Here is a 21315-nt window from a genome sequence, read left to right on the forward strand (position 1 = left end):
GGCATTTAGTCTCTTGGCCCTTCTCTCCTGCTCTCTCTCAGTTCCTCTCTCTAGCCTCCTCCTCTGGGCTCTTGGCTCTTGGCCCTTCTCTCCTGCTCTCTCTCAGTCCTTCTCTCCTGCGCTCCCTTGGCCTCTCTTGGCTTCTCTCCTTCACTCCTCTCTCTTCTCCCTCCTCTGTCTGTCTCTCACAGTCTCCTTCTCTCTTTTTCCTTCGCCGCCCCTGCACTCCAGTCTGTAGGGTGTTCCCCAATAAACTCTTTCCCTTACTCTGGTGTCTGGTGTGCTTTGCGACAGCTAACATTAAGATATAACATTGGTGCTGTGACTCGGATAGCCTCCTATTGGTAATCAGTGTCCCCCAGTGCTCTGGGGTCCTGGATTTCTGCTGGTCACAAAGCACACCTCTGGAACTCTTTCCAAGCCACTGAACACTCTGCAATCTCCATCCACACATCGGCCTTCCAAATTTTGAGGTTTCCGGGTAATCAGTACTCAATGAAACAGCAATGGGTAATTAGTACTTGTTTAGATGAATGCAATTTTAATTTAAATTAAATTCAGATAGAGATATAATATAATATCAGCATCATAAGTCATTTGGGTGTAACTGCTAATTTAAATTGGGTAAAACTTTTGTATACTCAACATGTTATATTCTATAAAAAACTATTTGGGTTAGTTTATAAACTGTCTGTGAAAAATAGTTCAACACTGTTTAAAGTAACTCAGGCTGAAATTTGATGTGTTACCTTAATCTTACTCTGAAAATTTTTAATGGATTATTTCAAAATTATATCAAGGACATTGGCAGATGAGAAACATCACAAGTATACTAATCTATTCCTCTTTACTGTAAAATTAAAATCTGATTCTCTGTTAAAGCAATGAGTTAAAGTGATATAGTCTCTTGATGTCTGTTAAATTCTAATTGTTTAAAAACAGCTGAATTTTTATTAAGAGCTATGGGTTATTTAAATATGTGCTTATTTTCAAACATTTAAATAATTACCTTGTAACAATGATCCAGTTTGGTCTCTATTATGTTATGATGTTAAAGAATCTACTTCAACCAGATATTTTGGATTTTGAGCCTTCTTGACATTCTTGACAGGCATTCAAAAAATCAAAAATCAAAGTTTCAAAGAATTTGGACTCTGAAATTTCCAGTAAATTTTGGACTTCGGTTTTTCCAGTTCAGGCCCAACTGAAAAAAATCGAAGGACCTATGTCTCTCATCTTGTAGAGACACCAACTAATCAGGCTATTTGGATTATATTAGAAGTACTGTCAAGATGTGAAGTGGTACTAAATTTAAAGTTTCTATAATATAAAATGGCACTAATACAAATGTCAGAATTAAAAAGTCTAATGATCTTGTGTTACTAGACATGATAGTTATCTTGGTGAGAAAGCCCCAGAGGCCTAAAGGGTTAAATGCTTTATAAAATCCTACAGGTGCTTTCAAAAATACTGTGAAGTAAGAAAGTGCCTCTTTGTTGGTTAATAAGTTTATAATTTTAAATGTAGCAACTTAGTCTTTTGTCACCCACAGTTTTGTATATCAGACTTGCTGCTCCTAAAACTAAAGTGTTGTTGGTTCTGTGTTTGGCTGTCCTCCTATAGGTTCCAATGGACTTTTTCCAGCCACATCTATTGTATTCAGTACTTTGGGATGACTCTGTGAACAGATGAAGCCAATAATATATTAAAGGTACCAACTGTAAAAAAGTATGGTTAGCTGAGGTTACTAAAACAAAAAGTAATTCAAATCAATTGGTAATTTACAAACAGGAGTTAGATTTTTAAAAAACCTATTAAAACTGTTTTATTGTTCTATCTGTTATGTTGTATGTGTATACATATTTGGAAAAATTTACTAAGAATTTTATTTTAATTGGCTTATAGATAAGATTGTCCATAAATTTAAACAGCTAAAATTATTCAAAGATATATTTTAATTCGTGTGACCTGAATCTCTGCATCATGTTTTAAACTTGTTGATAGAAAGAAACTAAAAACATTTTATATGCTTGTGCTGAAATTTGCTGGTTAAACAAGCTACATCATGTTAGATATTTAAGAGATGTTTCCAAATATATGTATTAATATTTATGGAAGGCATTGGACCTTCTGGTAAATGTTTTCTTAAGTTGTTATCTAATGGTTGAAACTGCTTTCTAAGTTTTCATGTGCTATTGCTATTGTCAGTAAGCGATCTGGGACTGGCTCCCCCATTTCTCTATTCTAAGCCCAACTTGTTCTCTCATTTCTCTATTCTCTTTGAGGTAGGAAACTATTTCTATTATGAAGGAATCTCCAAGATTCAAAATTTGATTTTAGATCTTATAAAAAGAGATGGCTAACAGATTTCTGTAATAGCATAGCCAAAATAAGAGCTTAAATTATAATTTCTTAGCTAGATTTACTTCGCCATCAGCGAGGTAAACAGTAAGCAGGAAAGCCTCCCTTTCAGAACAAAGAGAAAGAAAGTTTTAAAATGAGAATATAGTTTTCCTCATGGGCATTGTCTGCCTCAACATAAACTACTACAGAACATGCCTGTGACTACAGACTTCTAGTTTAGGCCACTGAAGATTAGAGATGGAACTTGAGCACCCCCTTGACTTGCATCCTCTGGTCTGCTTTAACAAAAACCAGGAAGAAAAGAAAGCTAGGCATCAGAAGCAATGGGTGGCAGGCCTGTTAATGGCTGCTCTGTACAGTGATCTGCCCTCAAGGAGACCCAAAAGGCCAATCCACTGCAGTGGCTATCAATGTGGGAAGCCTGGGCTTCAGCAGAAGTCAGCTTGTGAAGAGTCCTGGCAGCTCTGCCAAGAGTTGGATCACTAGAAATGGACCTGCCCTGGAGTCGAAGGACGCCCAGGTCAGAGCCACAGATCTTATTGGCTCTAAGCTGAAAAGCCCTTCACTCAGCCCAGCTTTCAAAGTGACCACTGCAACTGAGGAAATGGCCAAGCAGGGGCAGTAACATTGCAGGCAGAGCTGTATATTTCCTGTTGGAGTTGCCACTTGCCTTTACCTGGCCAGCTCTCCTCCCAGGCCAGCTAGGTAATGGAAGTCAACAGGGTGCCTTCCCAAGGAGGTTCACACCTGCTGTAGGATGTACCCTATGAAGAGATAGATAAGTCTGGGCCTCATAATTTACAAGGCTTTAAAGCCCACCTTATTATTATTAAGCCCCTTCTGTCAGGTTCTATTTGCCTCAAATCAGAAAACTTATTTGTAGCTTAGACAGCACCTTTCTTAACAACTCTGTCCTCTGTATCTGGCCCACTTGAGCCTCATTGCTTTGTAATCATAACCTCTACCACCAATGGCTCTACTCCCAACCTGTGTGTCAAAATTTCTCTACAGACAAACCCCACTACCTGCAAAAGTGGCCTTTCTCCCAGTCTTGGCTGGAATCAGCTTTAAGCTACATCCATCAAACTGTCCCCACAAGGGTCCAGAGACCCCCTCCATTTCCTCTCTATAAAATCCTCTTATTACCTGGTTAATGCTACTCTTAGGATCATTGGTTACTATTCTCACCCTGTCTTCTATACTACAGTGTCTAAGTGTTTACAGCAGGTGATAATGGAACAAACGAAGGCCTTCAGCAACCAGGCAGTCAACCAAATGCTGCTACAGGGATATACTCGGCTCCCCACCCAGGAGACAGCAGCCTGAGACATCGCCCCATGCCAGCGAAGAGTACATCATCGCCCCATGTCAGCAGGAAGTAGCTCTAAAGACAGATCATCGTCCCTCTACCCCTCTTGGACTTTTGGGACTAATGTAATCCCATACAAACCCTGCTTTATAAAAAACAAAAGGGGGGAATGTTAGGAAACTGACGCAGTTGTAGCCAGGTGGCCATATGGCCCAGCTACCTGAGCCAGGCTCCACCCCCATCCTAATGGGATTCCCTGCTCCTGCTTCCCTGCCCACCCTCAGGCAAAGTTTTAGAAGGGCCTGTTCCTGAACACGTGCTCTCTTGGCCCTTCTCTCCTGCTCTCTCTCGGTCCTTCTCTCCTGCGCTCCCTTGGCCTCTCTTGGCTTCTCTCCTTCTCTCCTCTCTCTTCTCCCTCCTCTGTCTCCTCTCACAGTCTCCTCTCTTTTTCCTTCGCCGCCCCTTCACTCCGGTCTGTAGGGTGTTCCCCAATAAACCCTTTCCCTTAAGTGAAGTGAAATGGACACTATGGGAAACGGTGACTTGATCAGCATAGCCCTGACTGTTAATGAACAACTTAATACATTATCCCTCTTAGTAGTTTGTCTGTTCTACTTAATATGACTGGTTTAATTCTGTAATTAATACACAGTTATTCGTAAGTGTTAAAAATTAACTGAAATGTGATCCCTGTTAAACATAAGAGTGGGAATAAGACAGGGAAGAGATGTACAATTTGGGACATGCTCAAGCTGACTTGCCCCAAATGGTAGAGTTAAAAACATACCAGGGGATTCCAATTCAATCCCATCAAGGTGGCATGTACCAATGCCATCTCACTAGTCCAAGTGATCAATTTCAGTTCACAATTGATCATAATGAAAGGACTAAGAGTCAAAGGGAGCACATAAACAAGTCTAGTACCTGCTAACACTAACCGATGGAATAAATAAAGGGGAGAGTGATCCAACATGGGAAGTGAGATACTCAGCAGACTCATAGAATGGCAGATGTCCTAAATAGCACTCTGGCCTCAGAATCAGCCCTAAAGGCATTCGGAGCTGGCTGAAAAGCCCATGAGAGTATTTCAGGCATGGAAAGCCAAGACACTCTGGCAAAAGATCTCTGCGAGTGAGATCCCAGAGGAAAGAACAGGTCTTCAAAGAAGGAGGTACCTTTCTCTGAAGGGAGGAGAGAACCTCCACTTTGACTATGACCTTGTCTAAACAAGATAAGAATCGGAGAACTCAGAGGGCTTCCATAGCCTTGGAAACTCATGACTGGAGCATAGGGAGACTACTGACGCCATAGACAGGAGTGTCAATTGGTAAAGTCAACAACAGGAGTCACTGTGCACTTACTCCTCATGTAGGATCTCTGTCCTTAATGTGCTGTGTATTGAGATTTAATGCTATAACGAGTACTCAAACAATATATTTCACTTTGTGTTTCTATGGGGGTGCAAACTGTTGAAATCTTTACTTAATGTATACTAAACTGATCCTCTGTAAAAAAAAAAAAAGAAATTATCAACTCCCAACTTGACTCTCACTGGGATTAAACATGACAATAGGTCTGATCTGATTTCATCATCATTTTAAAAAAAATCATTTATTATTTTTCACTTTATGTTTCTGTGTGGGAGCAAACTGTTGATTTTACTTAAGGTATACTAAGCTGATCTTCTGTATATTAAGATAATCGAAAATGAATCTTGATGTGAATGGAAGGGGAGAGGGAGTGGGAAAGGGGAGGGTAGTGGGTGGGAGGGACGGTATGTGGGGGAAGCCATTGTAATCCATAAATCGTACTTTGGAAATTTATATTCATTAAATAAAAGTTAAAAAAAAAAAGTTAAGGCATTCAGAGAACTGGTATTGAAACATTTAAGTCAATTCTCACTGATCTCAGTATCCTGAATACCCAAATCCTTCAAAGCCCCTCTTTGCTAGAAAAAGGGACCCTGAGAAAATTTGCATTATAATGCTTGAGACTATAATGACCCCACACAGGACAGTCACTTTGAAGGAGAATATAGATCTTTCTACAAATCATTCCACTACCACCTCTCATTGCTTCCAGATCTACTCAAATCTCAGAGAAATCATGGCGCATAGTGGGGAGCATAAAACTAACCCCAAAATAGCTATTCATTAAATTAAAAAGTTATAAGATTTTGCTAATTTTCATCAACAAACTCCACAGAAACTATGTGGGAATGGTATTTCAGCTTGGCTATGGTATGAGTATATGCCAGAAGGGTTCTTATGTTAGAAGCTGTTCTCCAGTGTGGCAGTGCTAGGAAGTGGCTGAAGTTTTCAAAGGTAAGGATCAGTGCAAGGTAATTCGATCATTAAGGGCTCTGTCCTCAGAAGGGATTACTGGTCTCAGGGAGAGGGTTCTCACAACTATGAGTTAATGATAAGGTGTTTGGGCTTTTTTTTTTTTTTAAAGATTTTATTTATTTGAGAGGTAGAGTTAAAGACAGAGAGAGGGAGAGACATAAAGCTCTTCCAACTGCTGGTTCACTCCCTAAGTGGCCACAACGGCCCGAACTGGGCGATCCAAACCCAGAAGTCAGGAGCTTCTTCCAGGTCTCCCACACAGGTGCAGGGGCCCAAGCAGTTGGGCCATCTTCCATGCTTTCCCAGGCCATTAGCAGAGAGCTGGATTGGAAGAGGAGCAGCTGGGACATGAACCAGTGTCCATATGGGATGCCAGCACCACAGGCAGAGGCTTAGCCTACTACACCATAGCACCAGCCCCAATTGTAAGTTGTTACAGAAGAACATACCCCAAAATCCTTCTCTGGCTTCCTGTGTCACCATGTTGAGTTCTCGAGTGCTGCTCCACTTCCAATCCAGCTCTCTGCTATGGCCTGAGAAAAGCAGTAGAAGATGGCCCAAGTCCTTGGGCCCCTGCACCCACATGGGAGACCCTGAAGAAGCTCTTGGCTCCTGGCTTTGGATTGGTACAGCTCTGGCCGTTGCGGCCAACTGGGGAATGAACCATTCGGATGGAAGACCTCTCTCTCTCTCTGTGTAACTCTGACTTTCAAATAAAAAAAAATAAAATAAAAAGACAAGAGCAACAGCAACATCTATTCACCTGAGATGGGTGGATATGGTTTTTCCATGATGGGAAGCAGCGTAAAGCAAAATCACAATCTTTAATTTTTTTTTCCTCTAGGGTTTAATATTAAAGCTGTCAACACTTCAAGGTCAGTATTGTGGTACAGCAAGTTAAGCCACCCCATATATAACTGCATCCCATATCAGAGTGTTGTTTCGAGTCCCAGCTACTTGGCTTCCAATCCCATTCCCAGGTAATGCTCCTGAAAAAGCGACAGATGATGCCTGGACCTGGATGGAGTTTCTGGCTCCTGGCTTAGAAGTGGCCCAGGTCCAGCTGTTGTAGCCATTTGAGGAATGAACCAGCAGGCTGAAGATGTCTATGATTTCTCTTTCTCTCCCGGTTTTTTTTTCTCTCTCTGTCATACTTTCAAATAAATCTTTTTAAAAACAGTAATAAAATAAAATAGTTATGTTGCCTTCTTAACATTAAATATAATTATCTGTCCTGTATAAAAATTGGATATAATTTATTTGGTACCATTTTTTGGGCAAAGGATGGTAAAATATACAAAATATAAAATTAACTTTTTAAAACAGTTTTAAGTATATGACTCAGTGTCATTTAGCAGGTTTACAATATTGTGTAACCATTACTAACATGTGGTTTCAAAACACGTGAAACAGGCTGTCTCTATGGATTTATCTATTCATGAAACAGGTGACCTTTTCCACTGGACTTCTTTCACCAAGCATAATTTTTTTGAGGTAGACTCACATTATAGCACTGTATGAGTAGCTCATTCCTTTTCACGGTTAAAATGCTAGTGCATAGATGTGCCACATTTTTACATTTTGTTTATCCACTCTTCAGATGACAGACATCTGGAGTTATGTTTTCATTTTGGTTACTGTGAATAGCAATGCTTTGAGCTGGTATTTTTTGAATTAGCACTTAGTCACCTTTCTATGTTATCTGTGGTAACCGATTTAAGTTTTAACTTTGGCTGTCAATCTATATAATTTATACTTTACTAGGAAATATTCAGTTGATTCTGGATTTTTTTAAAGATTTATTTATTCATTTGAAAGGCAGAGTTATAGGGACAGAGAGAGCAGAGAGATCTTTTCAGCTATTGTTCACTCTCTACCAGGCCAAGCCAAAGCCCGGAGGCAGGAACTCTACCCAGGTCTCCCACATAGGTGGCTCCTCCCAGGCACATTAGCAGGGAGCTGCAACAGAAGTGGAAAAGTCAGGACTCAAACTGGTGCTCATATGGAATGCCAGCACCACAAACAGTTTAATCCACTGCACCACAGTGCCAGCCCCTCTTCTGGATTTTTAAATCAGTTGTTATAGAGCAGCACATGGTAGTCAATTCTTCAAATCACTTCTCTATCAATGGTCATATTTTCTTTATTATTCCAAGTCTTCTACATTTTTACTCTAACTTGTTTTGTCAACATCAGAAGAGATTAAAGTGTTTTATCTATCTGTTTGCAAACTTTTGTGTTCATCATTTAAATTTTGGTTTTCTCTTTCACTAATCAAAGCATTTTCTTTTATTAATTCTCTCTTCTTAATTTTTCTTTTATTTTATTATTTTTCTGATTTCTTTAAGCAAACACTAAGTTTCTAATTTTTCACCTTTCTTCTTCAGTAATGAAAGAATTTAAAACTAAGTCTTTCCCCCTACCAAGTTTTGCTGTTTTCTGCAGAAATGTTGGTACAATGTATCCTCCTTCTCACTGGTTTCTAGGTAATTTGTAATATCCTATTCAATCCACGGGTTATTTTAGAATATGTCTTCCAATTTCATATCTTTGTCAATATTATAGTTACTTTTTTTTTTTTTTTTTTTAACAGGCAGAGTGGACAGTGAGAGAGAGAAACAGAGAGAAAGGTCTTCCTTTGCCATTGGTTCACCCTCCAATGGCCGCCACGGCCAGCAAACCGCGCTGATCCGATGGCAGGAGCCAGGTGCTTATCCTGGTCTCCCATGCAAGTGCAGGGCCCAAGCACTTGGGCCATCCTCCACTGCACTCCCTGGCCACAGCAGAGAGCTGGCCTGGAAGAGGGGCAACTGGGACAGAATCCAGCACCCCGACCGGGACTAGAACCCGGTGTGCCGGTGCCGCAAGGCAGAGAATTAACCTAGTGAGCTGCGGCGCCAACCCTAGTTACTTACTTCTAATTTAGGTTGTAATCAGAAAATGTGACCTGTAAGAGTTTATTTAGAATTTGTAGGGGGTTTTTTGGAATTTTTAGAATTTGTAGGTTTAAGCCACTACCTGCAATGTTGGCAACCCATACGAGAGCCAGGACTCCAACTGCGATCCAGTTCTCTGCTAATGAATCTAAGAAAGCAGCAGAGGATGACCTAATTCCTTGGGATCCTGTACCCACATGGGAGACTGGGAAGAAGTTCCTGGCACCTAGCTTCAGCCTGGCCCAGCCCCATCTGTTGCGGCCGTTTGGGGAGTGAACCAGCAGATAGAGCTCGTTCTCTCTCTCTCTCTCTAAATATATATATTTATATTTATATATTTATAAAACTTTATATATATATTTATATATATAAAACTTTGTCTTTCAAATAAATAAATCTTTTAAACAATTGTAGTTTTTCTCTGCCCATAAATATACCCTAAAAAAAGGAAGAATGCAAGGATATATGACGGTACTTTTAAAAGTTCATAGAGGGGCTAGCATTGTGGCACGGCAGGTTAAGCCATCACCTGCCATGCCAGCATTCCATATGGGTGCTGGTTCAAGACCCAGCTGCTCCACTTCCAATTAAGCTCCCACCTAACTCACCTGGGAAAGCAGCAGAAGACAGCCAAAGTGACACTTAGTGATGATCTGATTTCATTTCATCCATCTTACATTTACCTTATTATATTACATTTTTGTATTCTCTATTTCCTTTTCTTGTTCTTGCTGAGCTGCTGTTAATTCTATTTTGCATCTTTTATTATTCTTGAAGCTGTCTTGTATGCCACTGCATTAAATGCTCCCTACCTTTTTCTGTGTTCAGTATGAAACATTTCTCTACTGCTATTTTGAAGCCATGTCATTATTCCTCTGCCTACACATGTTGTTTCCTCATTGAGACATACTATTTGTCGCTCCCCCTCTTCGTGGAGGAGCAACACAGGACCCTGCGCTGTTCTTTCGTCTGCTCGGCCCTCCCCGGGTTTGCTGCTGGTTCTTCCCGGGTTGGCTACTATCCCTTCCACCTCCGTGGAAGGGCAGTTCCCCCTGGCCGCATTCCCCACTTCCGCAGGGGAGCGGCACACCGCCGGCCGGTTCTCTCGGGGGCTGCACGGGTGTTCCTTCAGCTAGATGTTCCCCATAGATGTTCCCGGTGCATGCCGTCTCTCTCCTCCTTTATAGTCCTTCTCCGCCAATCCCAACTCGGCTGCCCACACGCCGAGTAAGCTGCTCTCCTCCAATCAGGAGCAAGTCCTACAGTTTATCAGTTGAACTGGAGGCAGCTGTGCGGAAGCTGTTTACTTCTCTCCCAACGCCACATTGTGGGAGAGCAGATGCATAGAATAAGTCTTAATTCGAGTAACTTAGTCTAGTCCGGATTGCTCCCCACAGATCCCCCTTTCTTTTTATTTTTTGGCGTTGATACGCGCCTGTCTTCGGTGTCCCGCGGCACACACTCTGCTCTACTTGCTAGAGTTGCCACAGGCTCTTACAAGTCCTATCAATCAGGAAAACCGAATCCGGGTCCTCTCTTCGCCATTGTGAGGAGGTTTTTAGGCGCTGATGCGTGCCTGTGTTCGGTGCCCTGCAGCGCATGCTCTGCTCTGCTAGAACTGCCTGCAGGTGTTTACAAAACCTATCAGGCAAACCGAATCCAAGCCTTCTCATTGCCGTATTGTGGGGGAGACTTATTAGTGTTGGTTCGTGCCTATCTTCGGTGACCTGCAGCTCATACTCTGGTCGAGCTTTGCTGGCGCTTACCGCCTTAAATCAGGCAGACCGAATCCAAGCCTCCTAATTGCGGTATTGTGGGGAAGCTTTACTGATGTTAATTCGTGCCTGTCTTCGGTGACCTGCGGCTAGCCGCCCAGGTGCTCATCGCCTCACTAATCGGGCAGACCGAATCCAAGCCTTCTAATTGGCATGTTGAGGGGAGGCCTTATTTTTCTCTATTTCTCTATCTCCGGGCATTCCTACCTCTCCCATTTCACTTCTATCTTCCAGCATTCCCATTTCTCTTTTACTTCACTTCCAAACTTCTGTTTCTCTTATCCCCGCAGCTTCCCGGCACCTCGCCGCTTCAGCCCGCGCGCCTCTCTCATCTGCGCAGCTTCCCGGCTTTGCACGGCTCGGCTTTGCGCGCTCCGCGGTCTCCACGCTTAACCCTTTCGCGTCTGAACCACGGCCTACGCCAGCGTTCCCTATCTATTCACGCCCCGTGCTCTCTCTGCACGCGGCGGCTTCCGCGAGTAACACAGCGTAGCTTGCGTCTCCGCCACTAGGATTCAATCTAAGTTCCCCGGGCTAGCCTGGCGAATTCAACCCAGCGTACGTCTCCGCCCCACGATTTGGCTTCCCGTCCTTTGCTCCCCGGGCTAATCAGACGGATCCCAATCTGGCTTGCGTCTCAGCTTCTGGTTTCAACTTCTCGCCCCCTATTCCCGGGCTAACTTGAGAACCCCAAAGTGGCTTTCGTTTCCGCCTCGGCCTGCCCCCCGTGGCTTCAATTTCCCTAACATTTTTCTCTACCCGGTATGTTTCCCCAAGCTTTCCTCCAACAATATTCCTCCCTCATTTCTCCTGGCCTCTCCCCACAGTCCGCATCCGAGTCTGTTTGTTCTAACTTTCACTTTCGCTTTCGACCTTAGAGATTTCTCCCAGCTTCCCCCCGTAGTCCGTATCTGAGTCTATGCCTAGGCTTTCAACAGCTTCCTCCGGCTCCTTTTTCGTCCGGCTTTTCCCTAGGCTGTTTGCTAGTCTCTCTCTCCGATATTTTCCCAATTCTTCCCGTTTCTTCCCGTTTCTTCCCTCCTAAGTTTGCTATCCGTCCTAGGTTTCCTATCCGAGTCACGGCACCATTATGTCGCTCCCCCTCTTCGTGGAGGAGCAACACAGGACCCTGCGCTGTTCTTTCGTCTGCTCGGCCCTCCCCGGGTTTGCTGCTGGTTCTTCCCGGGTTGGCTACTATCCCTTCCACCTCCGTGGAAGGGCAGTTCCCCCTGGCCGCATTCCCCACTTCCGCAGGGGAGCGGCACACCGCCGGCCGGTTCTCTCGGGGGCTGCACGGGTGTTCCTTCAGCTAGATGTTCCCCATAGATGTTCCCGGTGCATGCCGTCTCTCTCCTCCTTTATAGTCCTTCTCCGCCAATCCCAACTCGGCTGCCCACACGCCGAGTAAGCTGCTCTCCTCCAATCAGGAGCAAGTCCTACAGTTTATCAGTTGAACTGGAGGCAGCTGTGCGGAAGCTGTTTACTTCTCTCCCAACGCCACATTGTGGGAGAGCAGATGCATAGAATAAGTCTTAATTCGAGTAACTTAGTCTAGTCCGGATTGCTCCCCACAACTATTCACATACCTTTTCCCAAATAAAATGAGCCCAAGGTCCTAAAAAAATGTCCAGAGTTAAAATCTTTCAACCCTATTAATGAGAATGTCAGACAGAATGAACTAAACCACCTAGAGACCCTTTCAAACTCTAGGTTTTCCCTTTTATATGGACTACTTCTTTGAAAAATACTTATTACCAGATCTAGCACAATATGATCTTTAAAATTTCCTGCTGACTGCCAAGTTTAATTGCTATTACTATTCAAGTCAAGCTGATATACTCTAGTTGAAAAATTAATGTCACAAAGTATTTTTAATTGTTTTGTCATTATTTGAATACTACTTTCATATTTTTTATACTTACCCTTCTCCAAGCTTCTCTAGTACATCAAAAACTTCTTCAGGTTGCTTAGTCAAACTGTCTTCACTCAGCTTTTTTAGCTTACTGTACAGAAAAAGAAAATATTTTCTTTAAGCCCTTTTACAAGATTTCTATTTTTAATAAGCAATATATTCAGATGGCTCAAAAATCAAATACAAAAAAGGTGTAAATAGTCTGCCTCCACTCATATTCCACATGTGCCCAGCAGCACCCCCAAACTTTTATTACTTTCTTGTGAGACCTTTATACAAATATGAATACCTTCCTAATCCCCATCCTTTCCATTTTTAACACAGTATAGCATTGTTATCACACTCTTCTTTACACATGAATAATATAATATATAGTCCTATGTTCTATGTTGGAGATTTTTACAACACCAGCACACAAAAAGCATCCTCATTCTTTTTAATAGCTACATCCTGTTCCATTACAAAGACACAGCATATCTTACTTGCCCTCTTTTACTTATAGACTTCTAGGTTCTCCTTTGTTATAAAAACAATGCTGCAATGAATAACATTACATGTAAGTCAATTCTTACATGGCTAATATAGGATAAATTCCAGAAGTGAAACTATGAGGTCAAGAGAATACACACACATGCATACACATGCATACAAATATAAAAGAAACTGCAATTAAATAATTAAAATAAAAATAAGAAAGGCTGGAAGAAGGAGGGAGGGTGGGGTAGGAAGAATTATTATGTTCTTCAAACTGTATATATGGGAGAGCAGGTAAAGCCACTGCCCATGATACTGGCATCCCATATGGGCACTGGTTCACATCTTGGCTGCTCCACTTGACTCACCTCCCTGTTAATGGCCTGGGAAAAGCAGCTGAAGATGACCCAAGTGTTGGGCCCTTGCCATCCACGTGGGAGACCTGGAAAAAGCTCCTGGCTCCTGGCCATTATGGCCATTTGGAGAGGGAACCAGCAGATGGAAGATTTCTCCCTCCCTCTCTCTCTCTCTCTCTCTCTCTCTCTCTCTGGTTCTGTCTCCCTCCCTCTCTCTCTGTAATTCTGGCTTTTCCATAAAGAAAGAAAGAAATCTTTTAAAAAATCTTTAAAAGATTTTTATGAAACACATGAAACTTGTTCCCTTTATATAAATAAAAATTGCAATTAAATTTACACTGACAAGTATATATAAGTATATACTCATCATGATTGACATAATTTCAATAATGTGATATAACTAACACAAGAGATCACTATCATGGGGTCAGCATTGTGTCATAGCATGTAAAGCCACTGACTGAATGCCGGCATCCTATATGGGTGCCGGTTCCAGGCCCAGCTGCTCCACTTTTGATCCAGCTCTCTGCTATGGCCTGGAAAAGCAGAAGATGGCCCAAATCCTTGGGCCCCTGCACAGCATGGAAGACCCAGAAGAAGCTCCTGGCTCCTGGCTTCAGATTAGCTCACCTCTGGCCATTGTGGCCATTTGGGGAGCAAACCAGTGGATGGAAGACCCCCACCCCTCTCTCTCTCTCTCTCTGCCTCTGCCTCTTTGTAATTCTGCCTTTCAAATAAATTAACTTTTAAAAAGATCACTATCATAACTATTAGTAATTATTACAATTGTTGATTACATTATGGTATAATTTTTATCTATACAAATACTCAGGTACATAATAGTTCCCCTCACCCCTGTCTCTTGTTCCTCTTTTCATTTCTTCAGCTACCTTAAACAGCATTCTGAAAATATTAAATGAACAATTTCAGAAGCAAACAATTCATAAGTTTTAAACTGTGCGACATTCAGAGTAGCACAATTAAATTTCACTCCATGCTAGTCCATCCTGCCTGGGACATAAATCATTGTTTGCCCAAAGTATCCACACTGTGTATGCTACCCATCGCCTAGTAGATTTCTTGGTTATCAGATTGACTGTCACAATATTAAAGTGCTTTTGTTAAGTAACCCTTATTTTACTTAATAACGGCCCCAGGGCTGGCATTGTGGTGGTGACAATGGAATTCCATATGAGTGTAGGTTTAAGTCCCAGCTGCTCCACTGCCAGGCCTGTTCCCTGCTAATAACCTGGGAAAAGCGGTGGAAAATGGCCCAGGTGCTTGGGCCCCTGCATCAATGTGGGAGGCTGGGATGGAGTTCCCAGCTCCAGCTTCGTCCTGGCCCAGCCTTGGCTATTATAGCCATTTGGGGAATGAACTAGCAGATGGAAGCTATCTTTCTCTCTCTCTAATTTACCTTTCAAATGAATAAATAAACCTTTTTTTAAAAAATGGCCCCAAAGTATAAGAGTAGTGATGCTAGCATTTTAGACATGCAAAAGAGAAGCCATAAAGTGCCTTCTCAAGTGAAAAAGTGAAATAAAAGATATTTTGAGGAAGAGAGATCACATAACTTTTATTATAGTAAAATTATTACAATTATTCAAATTCATTAGTTATTATTGTTAATGTCTTGCTGTACTTAATTTATAAAGTAAGGTAAGTATGTATAGAAAAAAAAAACAATATATATAGGGTTGGCACTATCTGTGGTATCAGGCATCCACAACAGTCTTAGAATGTTATCTCCCTTGGACAAAGGGATCTACTATATTGATAGAGATTAGCAAGTTGTTCTCCACAGGGCTTATACCAATTTATTCTTCCATATATGAGACAGCTTCTTTTCCCACAATTCCACCACAATAGGGTATTTAATCAAATTGTCTGGATTTGATCCAGTTTATTAACTCTGTGTAGATTTAATTTATATTATGAGTGAAGATGAACTTATTTTCATATGGCTATGAAACCATGCTACCTGTTCACATTCTTCACTAGTTTCCTACTGTCAATCTTTTTCTTATCCTATATACAAAGGAAATTAGCCTTTTTTTAGGTTACAAATATTTTCATTTGTATTTTGACCTCACTTACATGTTTTAAGTTTTGTGGTCTATTTGACTGTTTGCCATACAGAAATGTCATTGTTTTGTTTTGTTTTTGCTTTTGTTAGATCATCCATCTGCCATGTGGAGATATCTGGAAACAAGAACTGAGACTACACATAGCATGTTCAACATAGGAAAAATAATTCAGTATGACTGAAGCACAAAGTAAAACTGATCTGCATGCAGAAGTAAGCAGGCCTAGGTAAAACACAGCCTTGGGAATGTTAACAAATTTTATTTTAAAATGATCACTTCCTCTGAAATGCAGAGAAAGAATTTTCAGTGAACCAGGGCAGAGAAGGAGAACTATCCAGGAGCTGATTCAAAATATAAATGTATAGTAATTCAGTACTAGCAGTAAGAATGGATGGAAGATGAACTATTCAGTATATAAAAGAGACAGCAGCAACAGAATGTGTTTTGATTAAATATGGGATTATGACAGAAATTGATCTTGTCTCTTAACCTTTGGCATAGGCAAATAAGCAGAAAGCAATGCCACTTACTGGCTAGCAGCATCAGGAAAATGGTTTGGAGAGGAATCTGATAGGTTCAGTTCTAGTCAACAAAATGTAAATTTCCAATAAGCAATTAGATATGTAAACCCCAGAAAAGATCTGATGTAAACATATAGTTTTTGGTGTCATCAGCACATAAATAGAGCCTAAAGCCGTGAGAACTCGGGACAAAATCATCAAGAAAATATCTTAAATAAAAAATAAAGAACAAAACAAAACAGACACCAATATTCAAGAAATGAGATGGGAGCCAGCACCATGGCGTAGTAGCCTAAGCCTCCACCTGCAGTGCCGGCATCCCACTGCTCCTTTTCCAATCCAGCTCTCTGCTTGTGGCATGGGAAAGCAGTGGAAGATGGCCCAAGGGCTTGGGCCCCTGAACCAACATGGGAGACCCAGAAGAAAATCCTGGCTCCTGGCTTCAGATTAGCTCAGCTCCAGCCTTTGCAGTCATTTGGGGAGTGCACCAGCGGATGGAAGACCTTTCTCTCTGTTTCTCCCTCTCTCTGTCTGTAATTCTACCTCTCAAATAAATAAATAAAATCTTTAAAAAAAGAAAAAAAGAAATGAGGTCATAAAGCACAAGAAGGTAATAATTTGACCATATCAAGTGCTACTGAAACTTGAAACAACTTGAGAGATTTAAATATATGTGGCAGAATTTCCACTTCTGGCAATGAGGGAGTAACAGGATGAAACATTATGCTAGATGTAAATCACTAGATGATTTAACAAAATATAGGACACAACTATTTCACACTTTGTGTAACAGGCATTCCTGGACTGAGATCTTGAAAAAAGGGGGAAAAAATTAGATGAACCCTTCCATCACCGAGGTGTCCAATCTAGAGGATAAGGCAGAACCTAACACAGGATGTGAAGAACAGAAAGGGAACCAAGGAATTCAGATGAGTTGAAGAACCAGATTGGTGTTTAGGAAAGTGAAGCAACTAGAATTTGCATTACAGAGTAAAGAGAGAGAGGGCATAAACAGCACTCTGGCCTCAGAATCAGCCCTTAAAGCATTTGGATCTGGCTAAAAATCCCATGAAAGTTTCTCAGGCATGGAAAGCCAAGACACTCTGGCAAAAAATGACCTAAGTGAAAGATCTCTGTGAATGAGATCCCAGCAGAAAGAATGGGCCATCAAAGAAGGAGGTACCTTTCTCTGAAGGAAGGAGAGAACTTCCACTTTGATTATGACCTTGTCTAAATAAAATCGGAGTTGGTGAACTCAAGAGGCTTCCATAGCCTTGAAAGCTCATGACAAGAGCCTCGGGTGATTACTAACGTCATAAATAAGAGTGTCAATTGTTAAATCAACAACAGGAGTAACTGTGCACCTGCTCCCCATGTAGGACCTCTGTCCATAATGTGTTGTACTATGAGAATTAATGGTAAAACTAGTATTCAAACAGTACTTTATGTGTCTGTGTGGGTGCAATCTGCTGAAATCTTTACTCAGTACAGAGTTGATCTTCTGTATATAAAGATAATTAAAAATGAATCTTAGTGAAGAATGGGATGGGAGAGGGAGTAGGAGATGGGATGCTTTGCAGGTGGGAGGATGGTTATGGGGGGAAAAACTGCTATAATCCAAAAGTTGTACTTTTGAAATTTATATTTATTAAATAAAAGTTTTCTAAAAGAGGGGGGCATTATACAAAGAAAGAAGCTCAGCAATCTCCATGGAGTTTCTTTGAGTATCTGGCTAAATGCCAATCTGTGCATGTTAACAAAATCTCCTCAAAGCCCAGCAAAACCAATTTCCTAAAGGAGGCGGAAAAAAATGACCAGGGAGCAATAAAAAGCATAATTCCCAGAGGTCTCACAATGCTGGGAATCTTTCCCACTAGCAAGAGTTGAAAGGACTCCTTGAATACAAAGCTCATTCAATAGAGAACTCAGAATGACCTTGTTTCAGAGAGGAGACTATATTACCGAGAAAGATAAAGGTTATTCCAGATTCTCCCTAGGGGAACCTAGAAACAAGCCTCAAAAACATCAAATCAATCCATATTGGTAACAACTGCTTACCAAAACAAGCCTTTCTAGGGCTGTGGAATCTTTTCTGCCAAGGGCCATTTGGATATTTATAACATCATTCATGGGATATACAAAATTATCAACTTAAAAGTCGGCTTGCAATAGATATACTAAATTTTGGGTTCACATGCAATTGCCTTGGCAAGGCCAGACCAAATGATTTCATGGGCCTCATATGGCCTGTGGGCCAGATGGACCCTACCCACATAACAAAATCTAGTGCTAACAAATGTAAAATCAATGGTGTCAAAAATAGTCAAAAATCACTAGACATATGAGGAATCAGGAACTACAACTCATAAAGAGGAAGAAAAAACATAAGATAGACCCAGAAACAATAGAGATGGTGAAATTAATAGATAAATAGCCTATAAAAATAATATGCCTCCATGTACTCACAGATATTAAAGAAAATGAAAGATGCATTGGGGGGTAAAAGGTATGAAAAAACCAAATGGAAATTTAAGAAATGAAAAATAAAATACTTGAAATGAAAATTTCACTGGATAGGAATAAAAGCAGATAAGTCACTTGAAGAGGAAAATTTGTTTCTTAAAAAAATAATAGGGAGGAAAATCCTAAGTCCCACATGAAATAACAATGGTATAATTAGTGGATAGGAAAAGATGAGAAGGAAGGGCAGGAGACAGAGAGTAGCCAAGATACAATATAATCAAATTGTTGAACACTAGGGAAAAAGAGAAAATACTAAAAGTAGTCACAGGAAAGGTATTACTTACGTAAGAACAAAAATCACAATGACTGTAGACTTATTTTCAGACACTAAGCAAACCAAAACACAATGACATCTTTAAAGTACTAAAAGGCACAGCAGTAAAGACACCAGTGTCTCACACAGAAATACCTGGGTTCAGTTCCAAGATCTGACTCCAGCTTCCTGCCATTGCAAACTCTGAGAGGCGAAGGCACTGGCTCAAATAATTAGGTTTCTGTCATCCACATGGAAGACCTGGACTGCATTCCTGGCTCCCAGCTTCAGTCTTGGCCAGCTCCAGCCATAACAGGCATGTGGGGAGTGGACCAGCAGGCAGGAACACTCCCTTTGTTTGTCCTCCCTCTCTCTCTCTTTTCTGCTTCTCAAGTAAATAATTTAAAAGTTTTTAAAATGAAAAAGAATACCAATAAAACACACTAAATTCACAAAACAGAAGACCAAAACCACATGATTATCTCAACTGTTAACAGAAGAAGCATTTGACTGAAGTTAACCCCAATTAACAATAAAAATACTGAACAAATTAGAAACAGAAAGTAATTACCTCAACATATTAAAAAGCCATAAATGAAAAGTCCACAACTAACGTCATATCCAAGAAGAAAAACTGAAAGCTTTTCCTCAAAGATCAAGAACAAAGCAAGGATGCCCGTTCTCATCATCACTGTTAGCATAGTACTGTTAGTGTGAGCCAGGGCATTTAGACAGAGCAAGAAATAAGAGGCATCCAAATAGAAAAGAAATAAAAGCCAGGTAGTTTGCAGAATATATAATCTTAAATTTAGGAAACCTGAAGATTTTGCTTTCTCTCTCTCTCTCTCTCTCTCTCTCTCACACACACACACACACACACACACACACACATATACAAAACTGTTACAGCTAACAAACAATTTTACCACCAAAGCTACAGGACACAAAATCAACACACAAAAATCATATGCATTTCTATGCTCTTAAAATGGTCAGTCCTGAAAAGAAATTAAGAGGGCCGTTGCTGCGGCTCACTAGGCTAATCCTCCACCTGCGGCGCCAGCACCCCAGGTTTTAGTCCTGGTTGGGGTGCTGGATCCTGTCCCGGTTGCCCCTCTTCCAGTCCAACTCTCTGCTGTCGCCCAGGAAGGCAGTGGAGGATGGCCCAAGAGCTTGGGCCCTGCACCCACATGGGAGACCAGGAGGAAGGACCTGGCTCCTGGCTTCAGATCAGCGCAGCACACCGGCCATAGTGGCCATTTGGCGGGTGAACCAACAAAAGGAAGACCCCTGTCTCTGTCTCTCTCTCTCTCTCTCACTGTCTAACTCTGCCTGTCAAAAAAAAAAAAAAAAAAAGAGAGAGAGAGAGAGAAATTAAGAAAATAATCTCAGGGCCGGGGCTATGGCGTACTGGGCTAAGCTTCCACCTGTGGTGCCAGAATCCCGTACATGCGGTCAGTTTGAGTCCTGGCTGCTCCTCTTCATATCCAGCTCTCTGCTAATGGCCTGGGAAAGCAGTGGAAGATAACCCAAGTCTTTGGGTCCCTGCAACTACATGGGAGACCTGGAAGAAGCTCCTGGCTCCTGGCTTTGGATCGGCCCAGTTCCAGCCGTTGCAGCCATCTGGGGAGTAAATCAGCGGATGGAAGACCTCTCTCTCTCTCTCTGCCTCTGCCTCTGCCTCTCTATAACTCTGAGTTTCAAATACATAAATAAATCCTTTAAAAAAAAAGATAAGAGGTGAAAGTTCTATACACTTAACTACAAAATATTGTTAAAAGAAATCAAAGAAGATACAAATAAATGGAAAGACATTCTGTACCAATGAAATGGAAAGCTTAACATTTAAAAATGCTCATTCCACCCAATGTGATTTATAGAGTTAATGCAATCCCTATCAAAAATCCTAATGGAATTTTTTTGCATAAAGAAAAAAAATCCTAAAATTCATATGGAATCTCAAAGGACCACAAAGAGCCAAAACAATCTCTAAAAAAAAGTTGGAAGCTTAATAATTCCTGATTTCAAAACGTACTACACAAAGCAATCGTAATCAAAACAGTGTAGATTGGACAGATGTATAGACCAACAGAACAGAATAGGGAGCCCATAAATAAACCCTTGCATATATGGCCAAAATGTCACAACATGAAAAATACAGTCTCTTCAATAGGTGGTATTGGGGAAAATTGGGTACCCACATGCAAAAGAATGAAATTAGACCCCTTACAGCATACACAAAAATGATTTAAAAATGAATTGAAGACCTAAAATCTAAATCCTAAAAGAAACATAGAGGGAAAGCTTCAGGATATGGGATTCAGCAATGATTTCTTGGATGTGACATGAAAAGTACAAGCAAACATACACAAATGATACAATATAAAATCTAAAAACTTTTTCATGTCAAAGAAACCAACCAACAAATTATGAAGCAAACCTATGGAATGGGAGAAAATA

The 21315-nt window shown here is 41.1% G+C and overlaps 1 protein-coding gene across 1 annotated transcript in view; it reads right to left on the reverse strand.

Moving 5' to 3' along the window:
- STK3 (serine/threonine kinase 3) overlaps positions 1–21315 on the reverse strand; it is a 322864-nt gene that overhangs the window by 266055 nt on the left and 35494 nt on the right. Inside the window, exon 2 of the mRNA XM_008255787.4 lies at positions 12652–12732. Within this exon, the coding sequence (XP_008254009.3) occupies positions 12652–12732 (81 nt within the window). The remainder of the gene's footprint in view (positions 1–12651; positions 12733–21315) is intronic.

Source organism: Oryctolagus cuniculus, chromosome 6 (assembly GCF_964237555.1).
Source record: "Oryctolagus cuniculus chromosome 6, mOryCun1.1, whole genome shotgun sequence".
Classification (NCBI taxonomy): domain Eukaryota; kingdom Metazoa; phylum Chordata; class Mammalia; order Lagomorpha; family Leporidae; genus Oryctolagus; species Oryctolagus cuniculus.